We start from the raw sequence: 12818 nt of genomic DNA on the forward strand, positions 1-12818 counted from the left end.
TTGTCATCATGTTGTAAGTGGATGAGTCATGGACAACATTTTCACACACGTACATGGGTTCCATCGACCAGGCTTGAGGACAACTGGATTTCTTTTCTTTCTTTGTTTTAAAAAAGAAGACAAGTCAAGATAAAGCAAATAAAAATGCTAGGCACATTTGCTGAAATCTTAGCAAAATCAAATTACTAGTAATTTGTTAATCACACTATACTATTTTGAGCTAATCCTACTTAACCTACCCTCCATCTTCCTTATGCTTGCCTCCCTGGTGAACTCCTATTTATGTTACAAAGCTCAGTGTTTATGTTACTACTTTGGTGCTATTTCTGAACATTAAACGTACCTCTATTATAAAAAAAAAAAAAACAAAACTTTCAACCTAGAACTTCATATCCAGCCAGACTAAGATTCATACACAAAGGAGAAATAAAATGCTTTACGAACAAGCAATTGCTGAGAGATTTCATCACCACCAGGCTTGCCTTACAAAAGCTCCTGAAAGAAGCACTAAACATAGAAAGGAACAGCCAGTACTAGCCACTCCAAAAACATACCAAATGGTAAAGAGCATCTACACAATGAAGAAACTGCATCAATGAATGGGCAAAACAATCAGCTATCATCAAAATGGCAGGATCAAATTCACACATAACAATATTAACCTTAAATGTAAATGGACTAAATGCCCCAATCAAAAGACACAGAGTGGCAAATTGGATACAAAGTCAAAACCCATCAGTGTGCTATATCCGGGAAATCCATCTCACGTTCAAGGACACACATAGGCTCAAAATAAAGGGGTGGAGGAAGATTTACCATGCAAATAGAGAGCAAAACAAAGCAGGAATTGCAATCCTAGTCTCTGATAAAATAGACTTTAAACCAACAAAGATCAAAAGAGACAAGAAGGGTATTATATAATGGTAAAAGGATCAATGCATCAAGAAGAGCTAATGATCCTAAATATATATGCACCCAATACAGGAGCACTCAGATACATAAAGAAAGTTCTCAATGACTTACAAAGAGACAGAATCCCACACAATAATAGTGGGAGACTTTAACACTCCACTGTCAATATTAGACAGATCAATGAGACAGAAAATTAATAAGGATATACAGGACTTGAGCTTACATCTGGACCAAGCAAAGCTAATAAACATCTACAGAACTCTCTACCCCATATCCACAGAATATACATTCTTCTCAGCACCACATCACACCTACTCTAAAATTGACCACATAATTGGAAGTAAATCACTTCTCAGCAAATGCAAAACAATGGAAATCATAACAAACAGTCTCTCAGACCACAGTGCAATCAAATTAGAATTCGGGATTAAGAAACTAACTCAGAACTGCACAACTTCATGGAAACTGAACAACTGGCTCTTGAATGTTGACTGGATAAACAATGAAATGAAGGCAGAAATAAAGACGTTCTTTGAAACCAACAAGAATGAAGACACAACATACCAGAATCTCTGGGACACATTTAAAGCAGTCTAGAGGGAAATTTATAGAGATAAATGCCCACATGAGAAGCAAGGAGAGATCTAATATCGACACCCTATCATCAAAATTGAAAGAGCTAGAGGAGCAAGATAAAAAAAAACTCAAAAGCTAGCAGAAGACAAGAAATAACTAAGATCAGAGCAGAACTGAAGGAGATAGAGACACAAAAACCCCTTCAAAAAATCAATAAATCCAGGAGCTGGTGTTTTGAAAAGATCAACAAAATATACAGACTGTTAGCCAGATTAAAAAAAAGAAGAGAGAAGAATCAAATAGATGCAATAAAAAATGATAAAGGGGATATTACCACTAATTCCACAGAAATGCAAACTACCATCAGAGACTACTACAAACAACTCTATGCATATAAACCAGTAAACCTGGAAGAAATGGATAACTTCCTGGACACCTGTACCCTCTCAAGCCTAAACCAGGAAGAAGTTGAAACCCTGAATAGACCATTAACAAGGGCTGAGGTTGAGGCAGCAATTCATAGCCTACCAACCAAAAAAAAACCTAGGTCCAGATAGGTTCCCAGCCAAATTCTACCAGATATACAAGGAGGAGCTGGTACCACTCCTTCTGAAACTATTCCAAACAATCCAAAAAGAGGAAATCCTTCCCCTATCATTTTATGAGACCAACATCATCCTGATACCAAAACCAGGCAAAGACTCAACAAAAAAAGAAAACTTCAGGCCAATATCCATGATGAACATAGATGCAAAAATCTTCAATAAAATACTGGCAAACCGATTGCAACAGCATATCAGAAAGCTTTTCCAACACGATCAAGTAGGCTTCATCCCAGGGATGCAAGGCTGGTTCAACATATGCAAGTCTATAAACATCATCCATCACATAAACAGGACCAAAGACAAAAACCACATGATTATCTCAACAGATGCAGAGAAGGCCTTTGACAAAATTCAACAGCCTTTATGCTAAAAACTCTCAATGAACTAGGTGGCGATGGAATGTATCTCAAAATAATAAAAGCTATTTATGATAAACCCACAGCCAATATCATATTGAATGGGTAAGAACTGGAAGCATTCCTTTTGAAGTCTGGCACTAGACAAGGATGCCGTCTCTCACCACTCCTATTCACTATAGTATTGGAAGTTCTAACCAGAGCAATCTGGCAAGAAAAAAAATAATGAAGGGTATTCAATTAGGAAAGGAGGAAGTTAAATTGTCTCTATTTGCAGATGACATGATTGCATATTTAAAAGACCCCATTGTCTCAGCCCAAAATCTCCTTAAACTTCAACTTCAGCAAAGTCTCAGGATACAAAATCAATGTGCAGAAATCACAAGCACTCCTATACACCAATAACAGACTTAAAGAGAGCCAAATCAAGAGTAATCTGCCATTCACAATTGCCACAAAGAGAATAAAATACCTAGGAATGCAACTAACAAAGGATGTAAAGGACCTCTTCAAGGAGAACTACAAACCACTGCTCAAGAAATAGGAGAGGATACAAACAGTTGGAAAAACATTCCACGCTCATTGTTAGGAAGAATCAATATCATGAAAATGGCCATACTGCCCAAAGTAATTTATAGATTCAATGCTATCCCCATCATGCTACCTATCACCCTCTTCACAGAAGTGGAAAAAACCACCTTAAACTTCATATGGAACCAAAAGAGAGCCTGCATAGCCAAGACAATCCTAAGCAAAAAGAACAAAGCAAGAGGCATCACACTATCTGACTTCAAACTATACTACAAGCCTACAGTAATCAAAATAGCATGGTACTGGTACCAAAACAGAGATATAGACCAAGGGAACAGAACAGAGGCCTCAGAGACAATGCCACACATCTACAACCATCTGATCTTTGACAAACCTGACAAAAACAAGCAATGGGGAAAGGAGTCCCTGTTTAATAAATGGTGTTGGGAAAACTGGCTAGCAATGTGTAGAAAGCAGAAATTGGACCCCTTCCTGACACCTTACACTAAAATTAACTGCAGATGGACTAAGGATTTAAACATAAGACCTAACACCATAAAAACCCTAGAAGAAAACCTAGGCAAAACCATTCAGGACATAGGCATAGGCAAGGACTTCATGACTAAAACACCAAAAGCATTGGCAACAAAAGCTAAAATAGACAAATGGGACCTAATTAAACTCCAGAGCTTCTGTACAGCAAAAGAAACAGTCATTAGAGTGAAGCAGCAACCAACAGAATGGGAAAATATTTTTGCACTCTACCCATCTGACAAAGGGTTAATATCCAGAATCTATAAATAACTAAAACAGATTTACAAGAAAAAAACAAACCCATTCAAAAGTGGGTGAAAGACATGAACAGACACTTTTCAAAAGAAGACATTTATGAGGCCAATAAACATATGAAAAAATGCTCATCATCACTGGTCGTTAGAGAAATGCAAATCAAAACCACATTGAGATACCATCTCATGCCAGTTAGAATGGTGATCATTAAAATATCTGGAGACAAGAGATGCTGGAGAGGATGTGGAGAAATAGGAACACTTTTGCACTGTTGGTGGGAGTGTAAATTAGTTCAACCATTGTGGAATACAGTGTGGTGATTCCTCAAGGATCTAGAACTAGAAATACCATTTGACCCAGCAATCCCATTATTGGGTATATACTCAAAGGATTATAAATCATTCTATTATAACACACATGCAAATGTATGTTGATTGCAGCACTGTTTACAATGGCAAAGACCTGGAACCAACCCAAATGCCCATCAATGATAGACTGGATAAGGAAAAGGAGTGAATAAAACATTGATAACTTGGATGTAAGTTTCTTTCCCTTTCTTTCTTTCTTTCTTTCTTTCTTTCTTTCTTTCTTTCTTTCTTTCTTTCTTTCTTTCTTTCTTTCTTTCAGAAGGAGAAGAACTCTCATTCTGTCACCCAGGCTGGAGTGCAGTGGCACAATCTCAGCTCACTGCAACCTTCGCTTCCTGGGTTCAAACGATTCTCCTGCCTCAGCCTCCCGATAGCTGGGATTATAGGCGCGCATGCCACCACGCCTGGCTAATTTTTGTATTTTTGGTAGAGACGGGGTTTCACCACGTTGGTCAGGCTGGTCTCGAGCTCCTGACCTCATGGTCCACTCGCCTCAGCCTCCCAAAGTTCTGAGATTACAGGTGTGAGCCACTGTGCCCGGCCTCATTCACTCCTTTTAAAATGAGACTGACTTCTAGCTTAACATTCACTACAGTATAATACCACTGAAATAAAAGAAGTAAAAAAATGCCAATATGCTAGTTATAATGGAACTTAAGGTATGCAATTCAATATTAAAAATTCAGACTCTATACCTGATTTATGCCTGAGAAGATTCAAGAGAAGTTAGTTTGCCCCAAACCTACCCAATAAAATGCTTAGTTTGAAGAGATCACTAACAGAATAAAATACCATACAAAATAAGAGTTAAATGCAAAAACAAAAAAAAGAAGTAAAAGAAAATCCTAAAATCCAAGAAAGTCTTTGGATAAGAAACATTTGATAACCCATGCTTAGTTTTTTACTTCTTGAATTATTCTTTGCTGAAATTCAGCTACACTGAAGGGGATGACGTTGGAGAGTTTCTTTCCATATCTATGTTAAGGATTGTTAATTTCAGTTGAGAAGCTCTGAGGCTTCTGTAATATTTATTTATCTTTATAGATCCATAATTGAATGCATAATGCCACATTTCTTTTCGTTTGAAAAAATGTGCCTGATGAGTTTTACTGCTTCACTTCAGTAGAACCATGCAGGCAGGTCTCAGACAAGTGCCTTGTAATCTTCCTTCAGCAGTTGGGGGATTCAATAATCTCCCTGATCCGGGACAATCCTGATTTCACATTCACTACTGGGTGTGGTGTTATTTTCGATGTGCATATATATGGATATAATATGTATATTATATATTATATTATATATTTTTTATTACATGTATTGAAATCAGCCTTTGAAAAACAGTTGAGACCTCGTCTCTTTAAAAAAATAAACAAAATTAGCCTGGTGTGGTGGCACAAGCCTATAGTGTCAGCTACTTGAAATACTGAGACAGAACCGGGCGTGGTGGCTCACACCTGTAATCCCAGCACTTTGGGAGGCTGAGGTGGGTAGATCATGAGGTCAGGAGTTCAAGACCAGCCTGGCCAAAATGGTGACACCCCATCTCTACTAAAAATACAAAAAATTAGCCAGGCATAGTGTCGGGCGCCTATAATCCCAGGTACTCAGGAGGCTGAGGCAGAGAATCGCTTGAACCCAGGAGGTGGAGGTTGCAGTGAGCCAAGATCACGTCACTGCACTCCAGCCTAGGTGACAGAGCAAGATTCTGTCTCAAAAAATATTTAAAAATTAAAAAAAAAATACTGAGACAGGAGGATTGCTTGGGGCAAGGAGGTTTTTTATATATAATATATAATAATATATATTAGCATAAAAGTAATAGTATATAATTGTGTAATAATATAAACAATAGACAATAATATATATTAATAATACATGTTAATTAATAATACTATAAATATAAATTAATATTAATATATAATATTTGATATGTGTAATTAATAACAATTGATGTTATGATATGCAGTATTATGTATATTATACGTGCATATGTGTATATAATATATACAATGGTATACATATAAATATGTATTATATAATTTTTTTTGTTCACCGTTCCTGGCTCATAACTCCCCTAACCCCTGGTGCAGTATTTTGTTATCATGTTGGGCATGTTAGGCCTCAGGAGAAGGGCTCTGACCTCCGGCTGTCCTTTCACAGGAGTCTCATCTTTCCTGCCTACCTGATTGTGAGTCTTAAGTCCCTCCCAGAGCAGTCCTGCCCTGAGGCAGGACTAGGGGAAGGGGAAGAAATGCTGACATACTTAAATTTCCATAAAAACCCAAGAGTACTGGGTTCAGGAGCTTCCAAATAGGTGAACTCATGGAGCTTCTTGGAGGGTCTTGCGCCAAGGGAGGGCGTAGAAGCTCCCTGCCTCTTTCCCCATACTTTGCCTTATGCATCTATTTATCTGTATCCTTTGTAATATCCTTTATAATAAACCAGGAAACATAATATAATAGTTAATTTCCCTGAGTTTTGTGAGCTGCTCCTGAAAATTAATGAAACCCAAAGAGGGGGTTGTGGGAATCCCAGTTTGAAGCTGATGGGTCAGAAGTTCCAGAGGCTGGAACTTAACAACTGGTGTTTGGAGTCGGGGCAGTCTTGGGGACTAAGGCCTCACCCTGTGAGATCTGACACTATCTCTGGGTAGACAGTGTGGAATTTAACTGGAGAATCCCAGCTGATGTCCACTACTTGGTATGTGGGGAAAAATCCCCATGTTTGGTCACGGAAGTTCTCTGTTTGATGATGGTTGTGGTGGTGGTATAAGAGTAGGGGAAAAGCAATTTGGGAGTTTTTTTGAAACACTGGGTATTTTTAAAAATAAAGTGTGGCCGGGCGCGGTGGCTCAAGCCTGTAATCCCAGCACTTTGGGAGGCTGAGGCGGGTGGATCACGAGGTCAAGAGATCGAGACCATCCCGGTCAACATGGTGAAACCCCGTCTCTACTAAAAATACAAAAAATTAGCTGGGCATGGTGGTGTGTGCCTGTAATCCCAGCTACTCAGGAGGCTGAGGCAGGAGAATTGCCTGAACCCAGGAGGCGGAGGTTGCGGTGAGCCGAGATCGCGCCATTGCACTCCAGCCTGGGTAACAAGAGCGAAACTCCGTCTCGGGGGAAAATAAAATAAAATAAAATAAAATAAATAAAGTGTGTAACAGCTTTTGCTAATAAATGGGCTTCCTTCAACAGAATACAGATTAATAAATAAATAAATAAATAAATAAATAAATGGGCTCCCATGGAGATAAGGCTAAAATCACAGTAATAGAGTTCATTTGTAATAAATAGCCATGAATATAGAAGAGACCTGAGCTTGTTTGAGTCAAATGACAGCTTCCAAACCCTCTCTGTCAATATGACAAGCTGACTAAGGTTTTGTTAACTTTTGGATACCTGATTTTAGGCATGATGAGAGAAGAAAATAATAATTTTCAGTTTTATTATCTCATTTTATTTTAAAAGAGAGATTATTATAGCAAACCCCATTACTTTTTATTGTGAAAGGAAAATAAATTTCAGGACCCCCAAAATCTCTAAGCCAAGGGAGAAGTCAGGCTGGGAACTATGTCAGGCAATCCTGCCTCCCATTTTATTCCTAAATAAGATAGCTACAAAGATAAAAAGCTACATACCCGCCTCACAATTTGCCCACAAGAAAATTCCTTGTGGACAAAGGACAGAGAGAACTCAGTCATCCCTCTGAGGCTCACCTGAGACAAATGCTTATCTGATTGCTTTCTCTGCCCTGTTCTTTGTGTAAAAATGCAGATTCATCGAACCAGACTAAATTGTATATTCAGTGGAACGCTGATCAAGGACTCAAAAGAACACAACCTGTTGTCTCTTACCTACTTATGACCTGGAAGCACCACCCCACTAAGTTGTCCCACCTTACTGGATGGAACCAATGTACCTCTTACACATATTGATTGATGTCTCAGGTCTCCCTAAAATGTGTAAACAGCAAGCTGTACCTCGACCATCTCAGGCACATGTCCTCATGACCTCGTGAGGCTGTGTCACAGGTGTGTCCCTAACCTTGACCAAATAAATTTTCTAAATTGATTGGGATCTCTTTCAGATACCTTCTGGTTTACATGATCTAACTTCAACAATTTTCAATAATTATCATCAATGATCAATATTGACATAAGAAATAGGAAAAGGGAGCTCTCCTTCCAGAAGCATTCAGTGATGGAAAGAGCCCTGGATAAGACTTGGAAAGATTTAGGTTCTATTTGCCAGTCTTGGGAAAAAAAGAATTTTAATACTAGTGAGGATTACAATAATTAAGATAGTCACAATGAAAATATGACAAGCTGACCTGGGGCGGTGGCTCACGCCTGTAATCCCAGCACTTTGGGAGGCCAAGGTGGGTGGATCACCTGAAGTCAGGAGTTCAAGACCAGCCTGGGCAACAAGAACAAAAGTCTGTCTCAAAAAAAAGAGAAAAAGGACGGGCGCGGTGGCTCACGCCTATAATCCCAGCACTTTGGGAGGCCAAGGCGAGTGGATTATGAGGTCAAGAGATCAAGACCATCCTGGTTAACATGGTGAAACCCCGTCTCTACTAAAAATACAAAAATTAGCTGGGCATGGTGATGCGCGCCTGTAGTCCCAGCTACTCAGGAGGTTGAGGCTGAAGAATTGCCTGAACCCAGGAGGCGGAGGTTGCGGTGAGCCGAGATCGCGCCATTGCACTCCAGCCTGGGTAACAAGAGCGAAACTCTGTCTCAAAAAAAAAAAAAAGAGAGAGAGAAAAAGAAAAGAAAATATGACAAATTGATCCAAAAAAATTAGACAGGGCTCTTTCCCATCTTGCAAGATGGCGGGTGAAAAAGTTGAGAAGTCAGATACTAAAGAGAAGAAACCTGAAGCCAAGAAGGCTGATGCTGGTAGCAAAGTGAAAAAAGCTAACCTCAAGGCTAAAAAGCCCAAGAAGGGGAAGCCCCATTGCAGCTGCAATCCTGTTCTTGTCAGAGGAATTGGCAGGTATTCCCGATCTGCCATGTATTCCAGAAAGGCCATGTACAAGAGGAAGTACTCAGCGGCTAAATCCAAGGTTGAAAAGAAAAAGAAGGAGAAGGTTCTTGCAACTGTTACAAAACCAGTTGGTGGTGATAAAAACGGCGGTACCCAGGTGGTTCAACTTCGCAAAATGCCTAGGTATTGTCCTACTGAAGATGTGCTTCGAAAGATGTTGAGCCACGGCAAAAAACCCTTTAGTCAGCATGTGAGAAAACTGCGAGCCAGCATTACCCCCGGGACCATTCTGATCATCCTCACTGGACGCCACAGGGGCAAGAGGGTGGTTTTCCTGAAGCAGCTGGCTAGTGGCTTGTTACTTGTGACTGGACCTCCGGTCCTCAATCGAGTTCCTCTGCGAAGAACGCACCAGAAATTTGTCATTGCCACCTCAACCAAAATTGATATCAGCAATGTAAAAATCCTAAAACATCTTACTGATGCTTACTTCAAGAAGAAGCTGCGGAAGCCCAGACACCAGGAAGGTGAGATCTTCGACACAGAAAAAGAGAAATACGAGATTACAGAGCAGCGCAAGATTGATCAGAAAGCTGTGGACTCACATATTTTACCAAAAATCAAAGCCATTCCTCAGCTCCAGGGCTACCTGCGATCTGTGTTTGCCCTGACAAATGGAATTTATCCTCACAAATTGGTGTTTTAAATGTCCTAATAATCTAATTAAATAACTGATTACCTTAGACAGGAGGAAATGGAAAGAGTGATCATGGATGATTATCAATCCCTAGGAAGTTGTTTTCTCTGGCCCAGGATTCAATTTTGTTCAATACTGTAAAAGTAATTGCTGATGGCAAAGAAAATTTTCAGCTGCAACAATAACATGAACACTGTCTTTACTTTGGGTTTTATGAGTCCTTGACTGGGAAGGGTCGAATTGTACTTTTTTCAAGACTGCTGCAGGGTTCTAATTTCAAAAGGTTATGGTGGATGTGAGAAATACAAAAAAGGAGCTCTTCTGCTCCTTCCAGAAGCATTCTGTGATGTGGGCATCGGATAAGACTTGGAAAGACTTAGGTTCTCTTCCCAGCTCTGCTGACAAGAGGCTGAGTGACCATTCACAGAGTAAGACTAAAACTGACTTTGCAAAGTGGTAACTAAGGAAATTGTGACAGTGAAAGATATCTGATGACCTAATCAACTCTATCTTGCTACTAACCTCTAAACTGCCCTTGTTCATTCCTAAGTGTAGGATGAACTAGCCTTGGGAAGGAGTTTAGTTTATAGTTTAAATAACAGTAGCCCTTACCAAAAGCTAGACTGTTCTTGTAAAATGAATAAAAGGCCACCAGCCACCCAAGTTAGAATGAGAAGAGCTGGGATTCTAAATATTACCAGTCATTATTCTGGAGGTCCTAAGATTTGCAACTTCCCCAACTATTCTTAAAGATAACATCACTATTGTGAACCTAAGATCTGCCTTTTGAGATGTCTTTTCGGGTTCTTGCATTTCTAACAACCGGATGGCCCCACCTGGACCTGCCAACCAGTTCTGTGGCCCCCACCCAGGATCTGAGTCAGCATAAGAACAGCTTCGACTCCCTGTGATTTCATCCCTGAGCTAATCAATCAGCATTCCTGATTCACTGCCCCCTACCCCCTACCAAATTATCTTTAAAAACTCTGATCTCGGCCGGGCACGGTGGCTCAAGCCTGTAATCCCAGCACTTTGGGAGGCCGAGGCGGGTGGATCACGAGGTCAAGAGATCGAGACCATCCCGGTCAACATGGTGAAACCCCGTCTCTACTAATACAAAAAATTAGCTGGGCACGGTGGTGCGTGCCTGTAATCCCAGCTACTCAGGAGGCTGAGGCAGGAGAATTGCCTGAACCCAGGAGGCGGAGGTTGCGGTGAGCCGAGATCGCGCCATTGCACTCCAGCCTGGGTATCAAGAGCGAAACTCCGTCTCAAAAAAAAAAAAAAAACTCTGATCTCAGGCTGGGAGTGGTGGCTCAAGCTTGTAATCCCAGTACTTTCGGAGGCCGAGGCCAGTGGATCACAAGGTCAGGAGTTCAAGACTAAGCCTAGCCTGGCCAATAGGTGAAACCCCATCTCTACTAAAAATAAAAAAATTAGCTGGGCATGGTTGTGTCTGCCTGTAGTCCCAGCTACTCGAGAAGCTGAGGTAGGAGAATCACTTGAACCCGGGAAGCAGAGGTTGCTGTGAGCTAAGATTATGCCACTGCACTCCACCTGGCAAACAAAGCGAGACTCTGTCTCAAAAAAAACCCTCTGAACTCCAAGTTTTTGGATGACTGATTTGCATAAGAAAACAACTCTGGTCTCCTGCACAGCCAGCCCTGCGTGAATTACTTTCGTTTTTTTTTAGACAGAGTCTCGCTCTGTCCCCGCTGGCTGGAATGCAGTGGGGCGATCTTGGCTTACTGCAACCTCCACCTCCCAGGTTCAAGCAATTCTCCTGCCTCAGTCTCCTGAATAGCTGGGACTGCAGGCATGCACCACCATGCCTGTCTAATTTTTTTTTGTATTTTTAGTAGAGATGGGTTTCACCATGTTGGCCAGGCTATTTCAAACTCCTGACCTCAGGTGATCTGCCACCTTGGCCCCTCAAAGTGTTGGGATTACAGGTGTGTGTTATCCCACCAGCCAAATTACTCTTTCTCCATTGCAGTTCTCCTGTCTTGATAAATCAGCTCTGTCTAGGCAGAAGGCAAGGTGAACCCACTGGGTGGTTACAAGAGGCCACTAACAGAATAAAGTACCATATTAAATAAGAACTAAAAACAACGTTAGGCATGCTCTGAATGAAGAGGCCACCTACACAGGCTTTGTGTGAGCAACAAGGCTGTTTATTCACCCGGGTGTAGGCAGGCTGAGTCCGAAATGAGAGTCAGAGGAGGGCAGTGGGATAGGAGTTGGTTTTATAGGTTTGGGGTAGGCAGTGGAAAGTTACAGAAGTTACAGTTCAGGGCAGCTTTTTCAAACCTGGGGAGGCAGGGGAGTGGGGGGTGTCACGGGTGGTGGGTGTCACAAGGTCCAAGGTCCTGAGTCACAAAATTGGCTTATCAGTTAAGTCAGGAGTGACTGAGGCAGGAACAATGGCAGAATGTTGCAAGATCGGTTATTCAGGCCGCAGCGGCCAGTGTCATAAGGTTGACTCAGACTTTCTGGCTCAGGGAGTACGTGTGGGTCACAGGGGCCACCAGGTCTTAACTAGGGCATGGCCCATGGTGCAGTTAGTTCAAAGAACCTTGCAAACAACAATAAAAAGATGTAGAAGGAAATTATGCAAAGTCCAAAAGCATTTTAAATGACAGCAGATTAAGGCTTAAAATGGCCATGATGGTTAAAAAAGAAAAAAAGAATGAATCAAATCTAATCAACGTCTAGATTTAACTGCCACTTACAGGGGACAGAAGAACAAGTAAAATAACCACAGGAAGATAGTCAGTCCTATGCAGAATAAAACATCCTATAGTGAAAAATGAACCAGTTTCTTTTTAACTAACTTCCTTCCTTCCTTCCTCCCTCCCTCCCTCCCTCCCTCTTTCCCTCCCTCCCTCACTGTTTCTCTCTCTCTTTCTCCTTTCTTTCTATTTATTCACCATTTCTGTAACACAACATATTCTCTTTTTTGAAACAGCGTCTCACTCTGTTACCCAGGTTGGA

At 40.9% G+C, this 12818-nt stretch overlaps 1 protein-coding gene across 1 annotated transcript; it reads left to right on the forward strand.

The window, feature by feature from the left end:
• Positions 1 to 8969: 8969 nt before the first annotated feature.
• On the forward strand, positions 8970 to 9863 carry LOC135277745 (large ribosomal subunit protein eL6-like). The gene has a single exon (XM_064383730.1). It carries the CDS (start codon positions 8970 to 8972, stop codon positions 9831 to 9833), a length of 864 nt encoding a protein of 287 aa, XP_064239800.1. The 3' UTR covers positions 9834 to 9863.
• Positions 9864 to 12818: the final 2955 nt, after the last annotated feature.

Source organism: Aotus nancymaae, unplaced genomic scaffold, assembly GCF_030222135.1.
Source record: "Aotus nancymaae isolate 86718 unplaced genomic scaffold, 86718_ANA_hifiasm-v0.15.2.pri h1tg000033l, whole genome shotgun sequence".
Classification (NCBI taxonomy): Eukaryota; Metazoa; Chordata; class Mammalia; order Primates; family Aotidae; genus Aotus; species Aotus nancymaae.